The following is an 18,414-nucleotide window of genomic DNA, read 5'->3' on the forward strand; positions in this document are numbered from 1 at the left end:
TTTAGAAATAATTTCATAACTTGGTAATTATTTTTGTGTTATAATAATAATGTAATTATGTATAAATAATTGCTTTATGTTTTTAAAAAATATTAACAACTTTTTACGAAAAATATAATCGCAGGTATAAATTTTTACTTGGTCTGAAATAAATATATATTATTTTAAAAAATTTGTTACGATTAAGCTTATGTTCATTGGTACTTATCGTTATGTATAAAAAAAAGGATATGAGTTTGTATAATGATATCTGGTATATAGGATTAAATAAATGTGAATGTTTATACGTATATATATATATATATTAGCAGTTATAATACAATTTTTCATGATTATATGTATCCCATAAATTTATATTCTTCATGGATATTTATTTATTATTTTTTTGTCACAACTATAAGTATCATTCTATCTAAGAATAAGAGAAGGGTATGTTCAAACCTTTAACATGTATTTATCATTCAAATAATATTGTTTTCTTCAAATTGGCATAACATGATAAACTAATAGTAATAATAATAAACAAAGGGAATATAATTAGAGGGCGAAAAAAAACGAATAATTCAATACTATATCAAATATATAATGAAAAAAATACTGAATGGGGGAAAACACGAAAACAATGGTAATAGTATCGCAAGTAATAATTTCAAAGATGGGATAAAGAAAGTAAAAAAAAAAAAAAAAAAAAAAACAAATGTTAGCAATATATTACTAGACCAATTTCATCACCGAAATAAATATAATTCCAATTTGTTTTCAACCGGAAAAAATGAAAAGGGTAATTTATCAGTGTCACAGGAGCAATCAAGCATAAACACAAAATTAGCTTATTCCTTTGGGGAACGCAAATCAGGTGGTACATATACTGGATATATTCCCCCTCTTGGTAGTAGTAATAGTAATATTATGAATGTAGAATGGTGTGAAAATAATAAGCCTGATATAAGGTCTGGCTCTATCAATAGAGTTGCCAAGAGCCTTTATGATTTAAGTAAAATAAAAATGAATAATGCAAGTAACAAAGAAAATACAAATGAAAATTATAGTAGCAATTACAACAGTAGTAGTAATTATATGAATCATTATAACAGTAATAATGATAACAATGCAAATAACATGTTCAATAGAATACAAAATCGAAGTGGCCAAATACATAAAAAGATTAACAAATATGAAAATAGTATGTATTATCAAAAGTCTCCAATTAAATTAAATTTGGCGTGTACAAAGCAATTAAATAAGAATAGAAAGAATTTGTATAACTCTACTAATTTTCAAAATAATAAAATGAAATATGTAAGAAATGAAAACAAATATACTAAGGGTAATAAAAATAAATTGAGTTATATTAATGACCACGAAGAAAATAAAAAAAATATAAATAATATTGTAATTAATAATTTATCACTACCAAGTGATATTAATAGTGCGTATAAGGGTAATGATGTAAATATTGAAAATCGTGATGCTATAAATTGGAATAGGAAAAACAGCCAATCGAATAGCAGCAGTATTTATAACGTATGTGGAAGTGATAATAAGTCTCTTTATAGGCATAATGAATTATCGAATGATAACAAACATGTAAGTGACACATTTTTCAATGGTATTGATAATAATTTGGATAAATATATTAATACAAAGAATGAATATATAAGCAATAAAAATAATACATCGACTAATACTTCAGGCAACGATCTTGGAAAAAAAGAATCCATAAAATCAGTTTATAATTTTATTAAAAATATAAAAGGTGAAAATGTTGTGGAAATTAAAGATGGAAAGTGTTTAGCAAAATCAAATCCTCAAAAAGTTGACATTACACACTTGATAGCATACTGCGAAAAGTCAATAGAGATTTTAAGTAGCAAGCTTGGTCAGTTATTATTGGCTAATGATAATGAATATATAAATTTAATTAAATATATAATAGATATATTTAAAAATATTAATATAATTATCGATTTTATAGATGATTCGTCTTGTCATTTTAACATTTTCGGTATTATATTAAATATATATTCTTATTTGTGTATAAAGATGTTTGAAGAGAATTATTTATTGAAAATAATTAATTTAAAATGTTTTGTTTTAATGTATGAAATTTTAATTAAATTGAAAAAAAATATTTTTAATTTGTCTTGTGTGTTTACTTTATATGTAAATTTTTTAAAAAGTAATATGGAGGGTATTGATGTTTTAAAAAAAAAATATAATAATTATAAGCCAAGGTTTATAGAATATGACAAAAAAATATACAAAAAATTGTTAAATTCGTTTTTAACTATATTTGCATACTGTTCAGAAAGTGAAGTGAACATTGTCAAAATTGAGGCGCTAAAATCGTTTTGCTACATATTAAATATATTATACCAAGAGAAAAAGAAAGAAAAGTGGAGAAAAGCTAGAAATGGGGGGAGGGGGGGAATAGAAAATAAAGATAATAATTGTATAGAAGAATATGAAGAAGAAGCGGATGATGAATGGGGCAACTCTGAGAGGGAAGAGAATGCAAAAATAGAAGGTAGTGTAGCAATAGAAAGAAATATGAAAAGCACACTTAATGATCCTACTAATGCAAATTCTACCAAACCTCTAAAAAATAATTTTTATTATATATATAATAAAGATATAATTATTAATTGTATTGTTAATGCAAAAGGGAATGTTTCCAAAGGTTTTCCAAACAATAGAATGATATATTTAAAAACCCATAATCGTAATTTTTTTAACAAAAACTATTTTTCAACATTTTTACACTTGGATTATAAAAATGAATTTGCTAGGAATGATGATAAAAAGCGAAAAAAAAACGTGAACACATATTGGAATAAAAACAGCGAACAAAATGAAAGGAAACAATTGGATAAAGAAGAGTCGAATAATATCAATGAAAATATAAATGAGGTTCCTTTAAATGAAGAAAATAATAATAAAAAAAATAGTAATAACAGTGTGAGTGTTAAGAATGCAAAAAATAAAAGTAAAAATGCAATTTTACTAATAAATTTCGAAACTGTTTTTAACAGCGAATTAGCTACTGGATGGTTATCAAATAAAATAGATGACGACGATGAAACAATTTTAATTTACGTATTCAAGATATTTGAATTTTTGATTGATATTTATCGTAATAAAGAAATATATAAGGCAATAAAAAAGTATATAATATTTTTTTTAAATCATATTAATAATAATATATTTAGTTATGTAACATATTTAATTGTTAAAATATCACGATTGATACCAATAGATAGAACGTTTTTTAATAAATACATTTCCGTGCTTTTGAAAAATTTAAATAAGGATCGGCGTAAAAATATATTCCTCATGCTTTCATATAGTAGATATGAAAAAAGTGGTCTTGAGGTAGTATTAAATATTTTAAGCAATTTATGTTTATACAACTTTAATTTCAAGACTAATGTGCATTTAATGAATTATGAAGAAGATAATAATAATCCATTAAAAAATGATATGGATGAATATAATATGAACACACATTTATATAACTCTAAATCAGATTCTTTTGATGCATCTAAAAAGAATTCGAATTCAATAGATGAGCAAGAAGTATATCTAATTGATCATATGATATATAATAACAAAGAATGGTATTATATATATAGCGTGATAATAGTATTGTCGTTTAAATATTCCGATTTAATTTATCCTTTTTTTTTTGATAAGTTTCGAAATAAATTTATAGAAAATTCATATATTAATGTTCCTTTTTTAAATTTATTTGAACGATCCTATAGATTTTGTTACTACACTTCGAACAAAATATTATATGACAAATTTGAAAAATACCACATAACGGGTTCAAAATGTGTGAATTTATTTGAATTTGATCGAGAAATGGCATGGGGGAAGTATGAGAAAAGAAATAACAAAATTGGAGAAAATAGTGACGAAATAAATTGTAAAATGAATAGCAATAATAATCACAGTTACATTTTTATGAACGAACATAATGAACAGAAAAAGGATAACTTTTTGATTAACGATAAGAAGTGTGTTGATAATAAGGGGAGTAGCGACATAATTCCTAGAGAAAATATATCACCTGAATTGTTATATCATCAGATGTATGCATTTTTAGAATATCCACAATGTGTAAATTTGGATATAAGTTCAAAGGAAAGTAATTTTTGCTATATATATATTTTAAGTGTGTTAAATATACTTTTTAATAAGGATATCCCATTTTTCAATGAAAATTGTTTTTTTTTTAAAAAAAATATATGGGAATTACTGCATGATCAAACAAATTTAAAAACAAATCATTTTTTAGATTATCTTATAATTTTTAAAGATTATGATTTCTTTTATATTGATAATAGTAACGAGTTGATAGGGATGCTTGACTCATTATATTATAATTATGAAAGTAATTATACGAGAAGAAAAGGATTGGTAAAAAGGAGGAAATCTGATAAGCTTAGCCAATGCGACAGTTCTATATATAGTAGCAGTGATAGCATGTTTGGAGATATGATTAAAAATTTAGAAGGGAACAAGCATTGTAATAATATTTCAGGGTTGATGAGTAACGAGAAAAATGATGAAAAAAAAGAAAGCACAAATTTAAGCATCAATAATATTAATAAGTTCAAAAAAATAAAAGACTTCGAGATAGAGAAAGAAGAACAAATAGTCGATGAATCTATTCAAGAAAGAAACAAAAGGAATATGATATATTTTAAACAAAGTTACATGAAATATTCGAAATTTATTAGTGATAATATTAATGAACATATTATTGGTAATATATATTTTTTAAGATATTTGAAAGAAATTTTTTCTCATTTTCAAAAAAAAAAAAATATATATTTTATATATAGCTATTTTTTAAAAACATTTATTACGGATTTGTCGATATATGGTATAATACATAGAAATAGCATTGCAAACTATTTTTACAAAAGACTATTAAATGGTGTACTAAATAACGACTTAATTTATGGAAATAATGTGACTAATAATTCAATAAATTGGAATTATGAGCATTTAGATGATATAAATGGGGATAAACTGGGAATAAAATTTTTTAGTAAATATAAGAATAAAATAAACGAGACAGGAATAATTCGTAACATATATAATGTGAATGAATATTTCGAAAATGATAAGAAAGATCATTATGATAAACATTTTAATTATCCAACATATGATATTGAAGATAAAAGGATGGATTTTGATAAAAATATAAATGAAGTAGATGTATGGGGGGAAAACGGAAATGTTATTAAAAATTGTTTAGGGAAATTAAGCAATGGATTTGGAAATAATTTTTTACACGATTTAAATTATAATAATTTGGATAAAGATAAAATTAAAATATTTGTAGAAACCATAAATCAGAATATAGAAAAAGAACATAAATATTTTTCATGTAATAATATAAATTTTCGATTTATAAAATCAAAGATAAAAATATTCATGAATGAAAAGGATATGCATGAATGGAAAAGTTATACAAACGTAGTAGATTTTAAAAGTAAATATCGAGAATATTTTTATCATAAAAAGGTTATAAATATAAATCACAGAATTAATAAAAATTTGGTTAAAATTTACTATTTGTTTAATGAACATTATTTTCATTCAACAGATATATCAGAAATACTTCGTTTTTTTTTAAATAAAATATACGATGAAAACAACCTATTATTTTCTAAGTTGAATAAATATTTTGGTAAAATTTTAAATAATGATGAAACTGAAGTGCATAAATTCAAAGGAGAAAGGGAATATAGTTCCTATGTTATATCTGATAAGATGGAAAATGGGAAAAATATGATATGCAGTAAAAATTATCAGTGTAGTGTGTGTAACCAAAATAAGAATAGAAGGAAGATAATAAACTTGAGTGATGATTTAGAACATTTAGTTACTGGATTCAATAAATTTATTCATAAACACGTAGAACAAAATACTAAAAATGAGAACGAAAATACATATACTATAAACGTTGTGATAAATAAAATTTTAAAAAATATATTAAAACATATAAAAAATAAGGATTTTATAAATTATGACAAATGCATAAAATTTTCATTCAAATTTGTATCCTTTTTTTTCGTGAAAATATATTTTTGTATTGAGATAGACCCATATTTTGAAATTTTTGAAAATTATTATGATAAAGATTTAGGAAACATTTTATTTTTATTACCAGATCATGTAAAACATTTTTTTAATCGCCTATTATTGTACATTGAATATGAAGATGCTTATTATATAAAGAATACACAAAGCGAAGTGCAAAATTGCGACGAATCGAAAATTAATGAAATAATAAAAAGAAAAATGTCAAATAAAAAAATGGAACAAACCAATTTCTTAACGTACAACTTTGTTGCTGAGAATGTTTTGTTAGAAGATAGTTCCTTAAAACATTTGAAAAATATTAATAAAACAAAAGTAAAAAATTCATTATTTGCTAAGAGGAAAAAAAATAATCCATCAAATCAAAACGTTGTGAATGATTCATGTTTTAAGCTGAATCCAAAATATTTAAATGGTTCTAATGATCAACATCATTGTGGTAAATCTTGGAGTAATAAAACCAATTATAGCAAAGTGAACAAAAATGTAAAAAAAATAAATATGCCGAAATACCTCAAAATAGATACTACAGAGTGGAAAATAAAACGTAGTAAAAATAACTATTATGATAATAGCATAAATGGATATATAAAACCTTTTAAAAATTTCATAAATATTGAATTAAAAAAAAATATTGAAGTTAATTTTGATTATTCCTTTACCTTGCCTACAAAATGCAAGGTTAATTTTTGTTACTATTATTTTAAGAATAATAAATTTATTTTATTTCCTTTATCTAAAGTGAAACAAATATATGTTAATGTATTAAACCAATGACCCGATGCACACACATTGTTGTATATACATGCGTATTTGGTGTGCATATATGGATTCCTATAATTAAACGATGATTGTACGTCAATTTTTTTCTTTAAAAGTCATTTTTATGCTCAAGAAAAACATTTTTGATAATTATGAATTATACATTTGTAGTGATACTGTTTCTTATATTCCAAATCTTTCCGCTTTATTTCGATTCGTTTTTTATTTTTAATATAATCATTTCTATTATTATTTATGTTTATTGCTTTTTTTGGTAAATTTTTTTAATTTGAAAAATTCCTCAAACAATTTATTAAGGTCATATAATTTGAAAAATGGGGATCTTCCCCATTGCATTAGATACTTGCATTTTTATTTTTTCAACAATTTCCTTCGAGTTTTACAAAAATTTAAACAACTTGTAAATCGGGAATGCATTTATGTTGAGAAGTAGGTGAAAGAAAATTCATAGATCAGCATAAGTGAAAATTTAAAACAAATAACAAAACTAAAAAAAAGGAAAAATGACAAAAAAAAAACTTAAGAAAGAAATTTATTTAAAATATTATTGTTTGCATTTTTTTGAAAATGTCTAAAAGTGAAATCATTATTTGGGTTCGTTTTTGCTAAAGTTTTGTGTGGAGAATTTAATATTCCTAAGAATGAAGTTAGTTAAAATATATAGAAAGAAGCGTGTACAAACATACAAATATATATGCACATATATAATAAAATGGATTAGATGGAAACTGCATATCTATTTTTATTATTATATTATTTACTTTCTTTTTTTATGTTTCCATAATTGGAAGTGTTGGAATTCAAATTAGTTGATTCATTAGTATAACATCTATTATGTTTATAAGTATATTTTATAGTCTGATATGCGTCCTTTTTCTTGTTGAAATAGGGATTAACATTTTCATTTTTGAACAAAGGATTTTTCTTTTTAAATAGATTCCCTCCTCGTGTATAATATATATATTTTTTATCAACTCCTTTGTTACTATTATATGTGTGTTTATTTCCGTTTTTCATTTTTTTTACATATTTTTTTTTGCAATTCACATTTTCTGTGGTAATGGATATATTTCTATGTGACGTGTAATTTTTATTTTTATTATGAAACATTTGATTCGTATTTAAATTTTGTTTAAACAATTGACATGTTTTAATTTGTACATTTTCTGGGCGTTCAGCACTTACATTGTTTCCTTTAGAGCTATTAGAATCCCCAATATATAAATTATTAAGAGAACTACCCATGATTATGTTTGGATGTATTTTGTCGCGGTTATGTGGTAATTGTTGTGCATTTTCATTATTATTAGTAAGTATATTATTATTTAAATTCTTAGAATTAACATTGGGGAGGTTGTCTTCTGAAATTTTATTATCTTTTGAGATACTGGAAATACATGATGCATGTACATCGTTATTATTTATAGCATGTAATATTTCTTTAATGTATTTATTTAGGTCGTTACATAATACATTTTTAAAATTTTCTATTATGCTGTCCTTGCTGATATTTGTTTTTTTTTCGCTATTGTATTCTATATTAGTTTCGCTTTTATTTTTTGAATAAATTATATTCTTGATATTTTCCGAAGGAAATACTGAATTATCCTTTTTAGGTATAAATAAAGGATTATTATTTTTATTTTTTATTTTTTTCTTTGCAAACATATTCTCTTTTTTTCCCTTTTTTAAAATTATATCGATATCATCTAGATACTTATCTGAATATGCATTTTTACTTTTTTTTTCAACTTGTTCAAAATCTGAATTGGTTTCACAATTTTTTTGGGTTTTATAAATGATTTCGTTTACAGCATTTTCGAGCATATAATGTAGATTCTTTTTTTTATTTATTTTATTGAAAAAGAGATCGAATTCTTCGTCATCTGATATAGGAAAACAGGAACCGTTGTAGTAGTTTGTGCTTTTGCATGAAAACAAAGAGCATTTCATTTGAAGAAATATATGTATAAATATGTGTAATATCGAAAGAGGTAAATAAAATGACATAGATAAAGGAATTATGTATTATTATATTTATTAAATGCAAAACATGTTTGACAATTTTTAAATTTAGAATGAAAAACGTGAGTCATTAGTTACAAACAATTAATATTTTAGGCAGAATAAAATAAGCATTTAAGACCATTGCTTCAAAAAATTGCATTTTGTCAATAACAACACACATGTGCAAATAAATGACTAACCCATATATATTTTATTTATTTTTAAAACATTTATTGAAAAGGCCAAATAAATAATTTAATATGTTTAAATTTTTAATATAGTAAAACTGTGTTCGTATATATAATATTTCGAGATAGGGGTATTTGTGAATATAGACAAAAATTAAAATATGACAATAACAAAAATAATAATGATTATATGAATAGCCATAATGATAATTATGAAAAGTTTGAAAAAAAGGAAAATTACAATATGTTCGTTCCCTTTATTTTCATATTATGTGAAAATATGATAAAATATAAGCATGTTAGGTATATACACTTTTTTTGAAGTGGGTAAATATTAGGCACAAATAAATATGCTACGAGCATATATTTAATAATTGTGTGTTTTAATATAGGGGTAAAGTGGGAAATTTAAATATGGGTTTAAAAGAGAACAAATTCATAGTATTATTGTTTGTATAAATATCATATTTTCTTTGATTTATTTTCATATTCGAAGCAATGCTGAAAAATTTTGAAAAAAGGAAATTTATCCTTTTGAGCATTTTTTGTATATAGATTATGGTGGTTTTTTCAATTTAACGATTACATATTAAAAAATCTCAAACAATAATTAGTATTCTACAAATATATATATTAAAAATAATAATTGAAATGATGCTACAAAATAATAAAATATAAAATTTATAATAAAACGTTCCTAAATAAGAGAAGAACTTTTTGAAAAGTTACCTTGTGCCTGTAATTTGACCAAATATATATATTTTTTTTTCGGTAATCATTTAATCTAGTATGAATAAATGAACGATCCTATGATGGGATTTGTTATTACTTAAAAATTTCGGCACATGAATAAGTACATATATGTTTGTTTATTTTGGTAATATTTGTTACTTATGTATCGATGTTTTGTTATATACTTTAAAAAACGGAATGAATGAAAGAGAAAAAAATATATATAAATCATTTTCCATTAAAAGATATCTAAATAAATTTAACCTCAAAACGTTATTATATAAATAGTGAAAGACCAAAATATTTATTTTTAATGTTTTTTTCATTAAATTGTTTAATAACAATTAAATTTTTATTGAAATAAAGCATTATTCCCCATCACCAGTATTATCTGTGTGCAACGAAATTGTAAATTTTTTTTTTCTATAAATATGTGCCACGAAGAAAGAAAAAAAAAATACCATGATGATATTCTCTTAAATTTATCTTTAACCAGTGACAATAAAATTGAGGATGTCCTATTTAAGGTAATATATGCATTATAAAAATAGTGAAGATATGCTGGTGGCTGTATAATATAATGCTATTCATGTTGTTATTAATGATATGTAACTTTTAATATGTTTATGCTTTTATTGAACCGTATTGTTACATTTTTTTTAATTTTACTTGGTTTTCAGTTAATTCCAATTTTGTTAGATGAAATATTAACATGCGAAGAATATTTGAGAAAATCGTTAATAGACATTATTAGTCACTGTATAATAAGATGCAAATCCTTAGAACGGATTAAGATTCCCGCTGTAGGAATGGTTGAAAATTATTTGAAAAATGTTGACAAGATAGGCAATAGTAGGATATTATATAACAGTACATTTTATATATTTATGGATGCAGGATTTAAAAATGTCGATGATGAAGAAAAGTTAAAATTTCAACAATTGATAATAGAGAATTGTGATATATTAGCGGATAACAAAGAAATGGGAATGTTTATGATAATAAAGTTTGTAGAAAGTTTGGAAATTTTAAATAAAAATGAGAATAAGATGAAAATGAATAAATATATTTCGTCCGTTTTTAAAAGTTTTTGCTTTAATAGCAATATAAATGTTGTTAATAATATTAACTTTAATCGAATTACGCATATTGATCTGAAAAATGATAATCATAATACCTACTTTTGTGATGATAAATATTATAAAAAACTACAAAAATTCATTATGTGCATAAATGAATTTTTAGCTATTCCAATTTATTGTATAGATATAAAATTGATAAAATTTATTAGACAAGATTTAGTAAATATATACAAAGAAAAATTCCTTAATAGCAAATATTATTCAAAGCAAAATCATATAAAAATGAAGAAAAATACTTTGAATTTTTTAAGTAATTTTTTGTGTAATCATAGTTTAGCTTATTCATCATATATAATTTGTTCAAACGAAAAATATGATGGAGTAAAAGAATTCGCTAATTTATTATTAAAAAGTAAACAGAACAGTGTAAATTTTAATGATAATTCAATATATGTAGATATATATATGAACATAATAAAGTATTTTGATAATGATATATATTCAATAAATTATATTTTAAAAGTTTTTAGTATATTTGAAAATAGTTGTATAGTAATTAAAGAAGAGGAACAATTACATAAATTACTATGCTATATTTATTATTTTTATTTCTATTTTGTTAATGATGTAAATATTAAAAGTATCGATTTTATGAATGAGTTTAAAAAATGTGAATTAATGTTTAATAATAAAAAAGAGCTTTTAGCATATTTAAGAGAAAATAAATACAACACTAAATTAAAAAATAAAGATTTAAATAATTGTCTTAATAAATTACTTATATATATTATAGGGGCAAATACCAAAGTTGTGTTTTTTAATAACTACATTGATTATATATTTAATATAATTTTTTGTAATTTGAAAGCATTAACTGAAGAAAATGGTGAGGAAAACAACTATATTTTACTGGAAAATACCGCAACAATGATAGAGAAAATATATAAGCTAGAAATAAATGAACATAAAACTAATATAAATTTATTGAACAATTCGTTTTTATTAACGCATATATTTTTTAATAAATTAAAAAATATTTATAACATAAATAAAGATTCGTACATTTTATACAATAACGTAAACAAAGTTTTGTCATGTTTGATGGAATATTTTAAAAATTGTCTGAATGAAAGTAGGAGTCGATTGATTGGTATAAAGATGGAATATGCGGATTTCAAAGAATTGAATATGAACAATTTTGATGGAAATAATGAATCTTTTTTATATTGGACTATGGAAAAAATGAAAATCGATAATGATGAACACAGTAGTATCTATGAAACTAGCGTCGATAAAAGAAGAGGAAGTAATATAGATTTTAGAAAAGCAATTGTTGAAAATGTTATGAGTATATTAGATAAATTCATAAAATACACACAGAATAGTTTATTAATTGGTGTTATACTTAATTGGAGTTCAAACATATTTAAATGTGAAACTCGTGAATATGCGTATTATTTTTTACTATTTGAAAAATGCAGTGACATTATTTTGTCAGATACAGCAAAACAATATCTAAAATTGCATAAAAAAGAAAATATGCCTTCATTTAGTGATTATATAATTTTTATATCAAAAAAGTTGTTTCATGATAAATCCGATTTTATTTTTCACTATTTTTTTGAGAACACATTTGATAAGGTTAATCTAAAAGGATGTAAGGGAAAGGAAGATGTTTCGAATTTAATTAGTACAGAACCAAATAAAAATGAAGAATTGAGTTATGAGCAAATAAAGTTAAGAAAATTTATCGAAATAGATAATGCAAAAAGTGTTATTGAATATGCCAATAAACATTACTCAACATTTAATATAGATCAGTTGTGCAGTTTAATTAAATATATAGAAGTGATAAATTTTAGGAATAATTTTTCTATAGAAAGTATATATTTAACAATTTTAATATTTGATATATTTTTAATTAGCATTGTTAATTGTGTTAATAAACTTAAAGATGACTATTTGATGATATATTGCTTTTCGTATAGCATATTTATGAAGGAATTGAAACAATTTTTCTCTAATAGTAATAAAAATGTGGAGAATAATTCCGATTTTAGTAATGATAAAAATGGTTGTATCACATTGATCGATGTTGAAAGAACAAATAAATTAATAAATAGTCATTTAGCAGAAATAGTAAAAAATCGATTAAATATATTATTGAAAAATATGCTGTATGCGCATAATACAAAATTGGTAAGTAAGTCATCAAAGATGCTAATACACATATATTTGCAAATTAAAGAAAGCAATGAAGATTTATTTAGTGATCTTCTTAACGTTTTAATTTCCAAAAATTTGAAAGAAGTTTCTAATAACGATGAAGAAAATAGAGTTATTTGTTCAATAATATATTTATTTGGTTATTTGATAAAAAGAGATAATTTTTTTGCTGAAAAATATTATTGCATTTTAGAGAATCTAACGGATTATTTGTTTTACATATATTTTGATTATGTGAAAGAAGACACAAAAAAAGTGACAAATGAAAAGCTAATTCTGTTAAAATATAGTATTACCTTTTTTTATTTCGCGTTTTTCTCAAAATCATTTTTACCAATATGGGGTAAAATTATAAATAGTAGGCAACTTGGCATGAATAATGAGGGTTCTAATGATGCTATTATTATATATAAATCAGTTGGAAGTATAATTTTAGAAATAATAAAATATGCAAAAGAGAATTTTACAAACGATTATAATTTTCCTTTGCTCAAAAAGGCACTAAAATTATTAAGTTGTTTACCAACATTGAAAGAGGATAGCATCAATTTAATGCTAAAAAAAGACATAATTAATACATGCACAATTGGTAATTTTAAAATAGAAAAAATGTATGGATATTATATATCTCAGATTTTTTTAAGATTAGATAAATTTCATTCGAATAAATTATCTTCAGATTTCTTAAAAGACATTTATGAATATTCTCAACAAGTTACATCGAATAATAGTGATAATCAAAAGAAAAAAAACTTTGTATGTATCATTTTGTTTTATTCTATATATTACAATCCCTTTTTGGAGTATTTAAGCAAAAATTGCTTAGAAATTAGCAAATATTTTATTTCCTATATTAAATTAGAAAATAATATATATTCAGAATATTGTTTTTTGGGATTAAGTAATTTATTCTTCTCTATTTTAATCCAGGCAAATATAAACATTAATGATGTGAATATGTTAGAGAATGCTTTAGGTGTTTTACGGTATGATAATTATTTAGGAGATATTGACAAAAATGGAAGTGATACAAATAAAAATCATAAAAATGGGAACGATCTATTGAAAAATGATGAAAAGAAAATGATGCCAAACAAAGAGATGTTTTCGGATATCCCGATTTTACCATGCGATATTCAAAATTATATAATTGACATAAATATTAAAGAAAAAACAAAAGACAAAAATATAAATAGCATGAATATATTTAAGGAAAGTAATTTATCATGTAATGATTTAAATGAAAATAATAATACGTACATGAAAAATGAAGACATTGTGATAAAGTATGCAGAAAATGTATGTAATTCTTGTATTAATACAAAAGACGATTTATTTTACATAAACTATTTAAAGAATAATGAAAAAGAATTGGATGAAAATTTTATAGAAGAAATAAAAAAATTCGAATGCCGAAAAGATCATTTATTAAAAAATGTGTATGATTATATTAATAAGGAAAGAAATATGACTATTATTACACATTATAAACTTCTAAGTATATACAGTTGTAGTTATATATATTTATTTTTATTTATGCAATACACAAATTTGGGGATTTATAAGTATGACAAAAAAATTAATGATTTTTTTTCTTTTAGTAATGGAACCGAAAAGAATAATATACATTGTAGTAATGATAATATTAATGAACTGATGAGGATGATAAATTCGAATTTAATAAAAATAGATAATCCAAATAAAATGTTCAATAGTATAGAAGAAAGTATGGAAAATGTAGCAAGATGTTTAACGCAAATTTTTGATAAAGTGGTATGTAGCAGAAGTGAGGGTATAATAAATTTAAAAAAATGTAATAAATATGTATATGCGGTTATAAAATATATATGCAAGAAAATGATAGTAAATTTAATAATAACAAGAAATGATATAATAAAATTAAATTATTTTAAGCATATACAAAATAAAGATGTAAATAATACTATGATAGAAATTGAAGAAAAATTTTTACACATAGATAATAATAAGTTATTAGGGAAAACTATATATGGAATAAATACTTTAAACGATGAGTTATTTAACTATTATATTTCTACAAATAATGAATTTATTGATGAGGCGTTTTTGTTATTTTTAATTGAATATCTTAAGGATGTAAACATGGAAATATTTTCATTCCAAATACCGTATTTTTTGGTTTTTTCTCATGCTGTCAGTGATAGTTACTTAATAAAGAAAAGTCTAAGCATTACATTTTATGGTGTTTTAAAAATTGCATTTGTTAAGTATTCTCAGTATTGTGGGAAATGTAATTGCAAGGGGAATGAACAATATTGGCATAACGATGAAAGGGACGTGAATTGGTTAAAAGAAGACAGAAATGGTGAAAACTTTAATTCAAAGAGTAATACTAACATTTTTATATTGAATGTTTTAGAGGTTTACAAAAAATATGAAGGAAATAAAAAAATCGAATTATTTTATCTAGATTGTTTAAATAGTTGTATACAATCGTTGGATGATATAAAATTTGATTTAAAAGTTTTACTTAGTTTTTATTTAACAAATAGTGGAAAAGTTGAAATATATTATGATGAGTTAAAAATAAAAGAGAATAATGATCAAATTTGTGATTACACAGAAATAGAAATATATTTTGATAGATTATTGAAATGTAATAATTCAAATAAAGAAAAAGATGTTATGGAAAAAATAGTTAGTAATTATAAAAATATATTACATCTTGAAGAAAGCATAAAAATGTTTATGTCATTTTTGATTAATAAAAATAATATTAATGAATATGTGCTAAATAATTTTTCTTTTTTGATGATTAAATTATTAGATCATTATGAAAAATTAGAACAGTGCAATACCTTGTTAAATATAGCTCTGTGTGCCGAAATTTTTGAATCGGTTTTTAATTTTATATTATTACATATTGTTAACAAGCATTTATCACACATTAATGATTTGTTATATTATTTAGTAAATAAAATTCCTTTCTATATTTATATAAAATATATATATAATCATATGTTAAAAGATTTTTACCAATTAGATATTACTTATAAAGATAACAATCACGTTAGAAGCTATTGTAGTAGTGTTATCTTATATTTATTAAAAAAAAAGTACCTTTTGGATATAGATGATGAACGAATAGTTAGGGATAAAAAAAGGATAGATGATATTAAGGAGTACAATAAATTATATTTTATAAATCAACTGAATATCGAAATAAGAACATTGCTACATGAAGATGGGAATTTTGTTCTCAATATAAAAAATGAAATAAGTAAGCTTAATTCATCTGATAAATATATTATATCTTCTCAAACAACATCTGCATCTTCGAATAATATTATTGGTGTTATATTTTTAAAATTATTTGATGAAATTAGAGACGGTTTCAATGTTGTAAATGTGGAAATTATTTCATATGGTCAAAGTATCACTTCAATAACAGTGGTAGATAAAGATCATTTAAAAAATAAGATAAAAATGAATTTAGTAAATAAATTGAAATCGATTGAAATTAATGGAAATAAAATAAATTACACAAATGATTTGGACATTTTAACAAATTATATGACGAATGAAATTACTGATATTTGTTTAGAAGAGTTTAAAAAACGAGAATTATTCGATAAGGAAAATAATGAATTGTTAAAAAAATTAGAAGGGAAATTAATTGCTCGAAGTTTTATACTTAAAAATATTATAACACATGAAAATAATTATTATAAAGATATTTATAGTATATTAGAAAAAAGGAACAGTTTTCATTTTTATAAATATTTTAACGATTATATAAAAGAATTTTTAATCTTTTTAGAATCCAAATATGAAAAAGATAAAAGGGGAGGTTTGATATCAATAAATATATTTGTGGAATCATTTGTAAATGTTTATAAAACTGAAGAGTATGATAATTTAGATCTAGAAGAAATAAAAGGATTTTTGCATATATATTATATGCTAAATGAATTATTTAAAAGTGCTTGCACAAAAAATGTTGATAATATTTATTTTGTTATTGTTGCTAACTTAAAATGTATGAATCTGATTTTTCTATTGATTCGTAATCAAATTAAGGGTATTGATAGCAATCGGGTCATTAAAAATATCGATAATGGAGAAATGGAGACAAAAGACACAAATCCAGATGAAGAGAATACCTACGTTTTTGGAGATTCTGTTTTTATTAACGTTGAATATTTATATGAAATATTTGACAAAATTATAGAGTTTTTAATTGATTATAAGGAATATGATATATTTGAGCATGTGTGGATTTTTATTTTCAATATACCGTCTATATTTATCCACAAAATAAAATTTTCAAAACTTTACGAATGTATGAACATATTATTAACAAAATATTTTTATAATCGTAATTTTGATGACATAGCTAACTATGATAGTAATTTTAGTTTTTATTTTTTCAAATTAGCTATTTCTGTATTTTTTTATTCGTATATTAAAAAAAATCCAAACAATTGGTTTTATTTTTTTAATTTTGAAAAAATAAATAAGTTTGTTAAAGTGGATAATTTACATAACTATAAGTTTGATTTGGATCAAATCAATCATTGTGAAGATGAGAAGCGAAATATTTATGTAGATATTATCAAATCAGTTTTTTTGAAAAATAAAGCTCATCTTAATGAAAAGGATGTTGATAGTTATAGGCATACTAAATGCAAAAACGAATACCAAGACGAAAAAAATGACGTTTGTGATAAAAATGATGATATTAAAAATTATGAAAGTGATACATATTTATATATTGAAAATGGAAGTAATAATTGTTTTTATAATTTCGGAAAATTATTATGTCTATTGTTTGAAATCGGAAAAAATAATATGAATGTATTGAGTTTAATTAAAACATATTTACAGTTAATGTTTTTAAATGAAATACAGTTTTTTCAAATTGGTGATAAAGCGATTTGGGATAAAATATATAATTGTATTTATTTAATGATAATAAAAAACAAAGTAAAAAAATTGATGTTTGAGCATTTAATGGATATATTAAATATATTATTATGTATATATAATACGTATGGTTTTGAAAATGAAAAAGATAAACAAATTCATTTAGATATAAGACTTACCGAATTTAATAAATGTAACGCCATCGATCAGCCCAATATTGTCGATTCGGTTTCCAATACATCAATTTTTGTGTTTATATACTTTTTTAAAATTCGAAACAATTCTAATATTTTCGTATTTCCAGATTATATTATTCAAAATTTGAAGTATTCCATTATGCTCAACTATCCTCATTTTTTTTTGTAATAACAAAA

The 18,414-nt window shown here is 22.4% G+C and overlaps 3 protein-coding genes across 3 annotated transcripts; 2 read left to right on the forward strand and 1 right to left on the reverse strand.

The window, feature by feature from the left end:
- Positions 1-585: 585 nt before the first annotated feature.
- Positions 586-6,894, forward strand: PBANKA_1145100 (conserved Plasmodium protein, unknown function; the record flags this gene model as incomplete). Its single annotated transcript, XM_034566017.1, has 1 exon — positions 586-6,894. The coding sequence occupies one exon, from the start codon at positions 586-588 to the stop codon at positions 6,892-6,894; it is 6,309 nt and encodes a 2,102-aa protein (XP_034422656.1).
- Positions 6,895-7,419: 525 nt separating this feature from the next.
- Positions 7,420-8,853, reverse strand: PBANKA_1145200 (conserved Plasmodium protein, unknown function; the record flags this gene model as incomplete). Its single annotated transcript, XM_034566018.1, has 2 exons — positions 7,420-7,535; positions 7,662-8,853. The coding sequence occupies 2 exons, from the start codon at positions 8,851-8,853 to the stop codon at positions 7,420-7,422; spliced, it is 1,308 nt and encodes a 435-aa protein (XP_034422657.1).
- Positions 8,854-10,258: 1,405 nt separating this feature from the next.
- On the forward strand, positions 10,259-18,406 carry PBANKA_1145300 (conserved Plasmodium protein, unknown function; the record flags this gene model as incomplete). The annotated part of the gene is made up of 2 exons (XM_034566020.1): positions 10,259-10,354; positions 10,508-18,406. The coding sequence occupies 2 exons, from the start codon at positions 10,259-10,261 to the stop codon at positions 18,404-18,406; spliced, it is 7,995 nt and encodes a 2,664-aa protein (XP_034422658.1).
- Positions 18,407-18,414: the final 8 nt, after the last annotated feature.

The sequence above is a fragment of the Plasmodium berghei genome, assembly GCF_900002375.2.
Source record: "Plasmodium berghei ANKA genome assembly, chromosome: 11".
Lineage (NCBI taxonomy): Eukaryota > Apicomplexa > Aconoidasida > Haemosporida > Plasmodiidae > Plasmodium > Plasmodium berghei.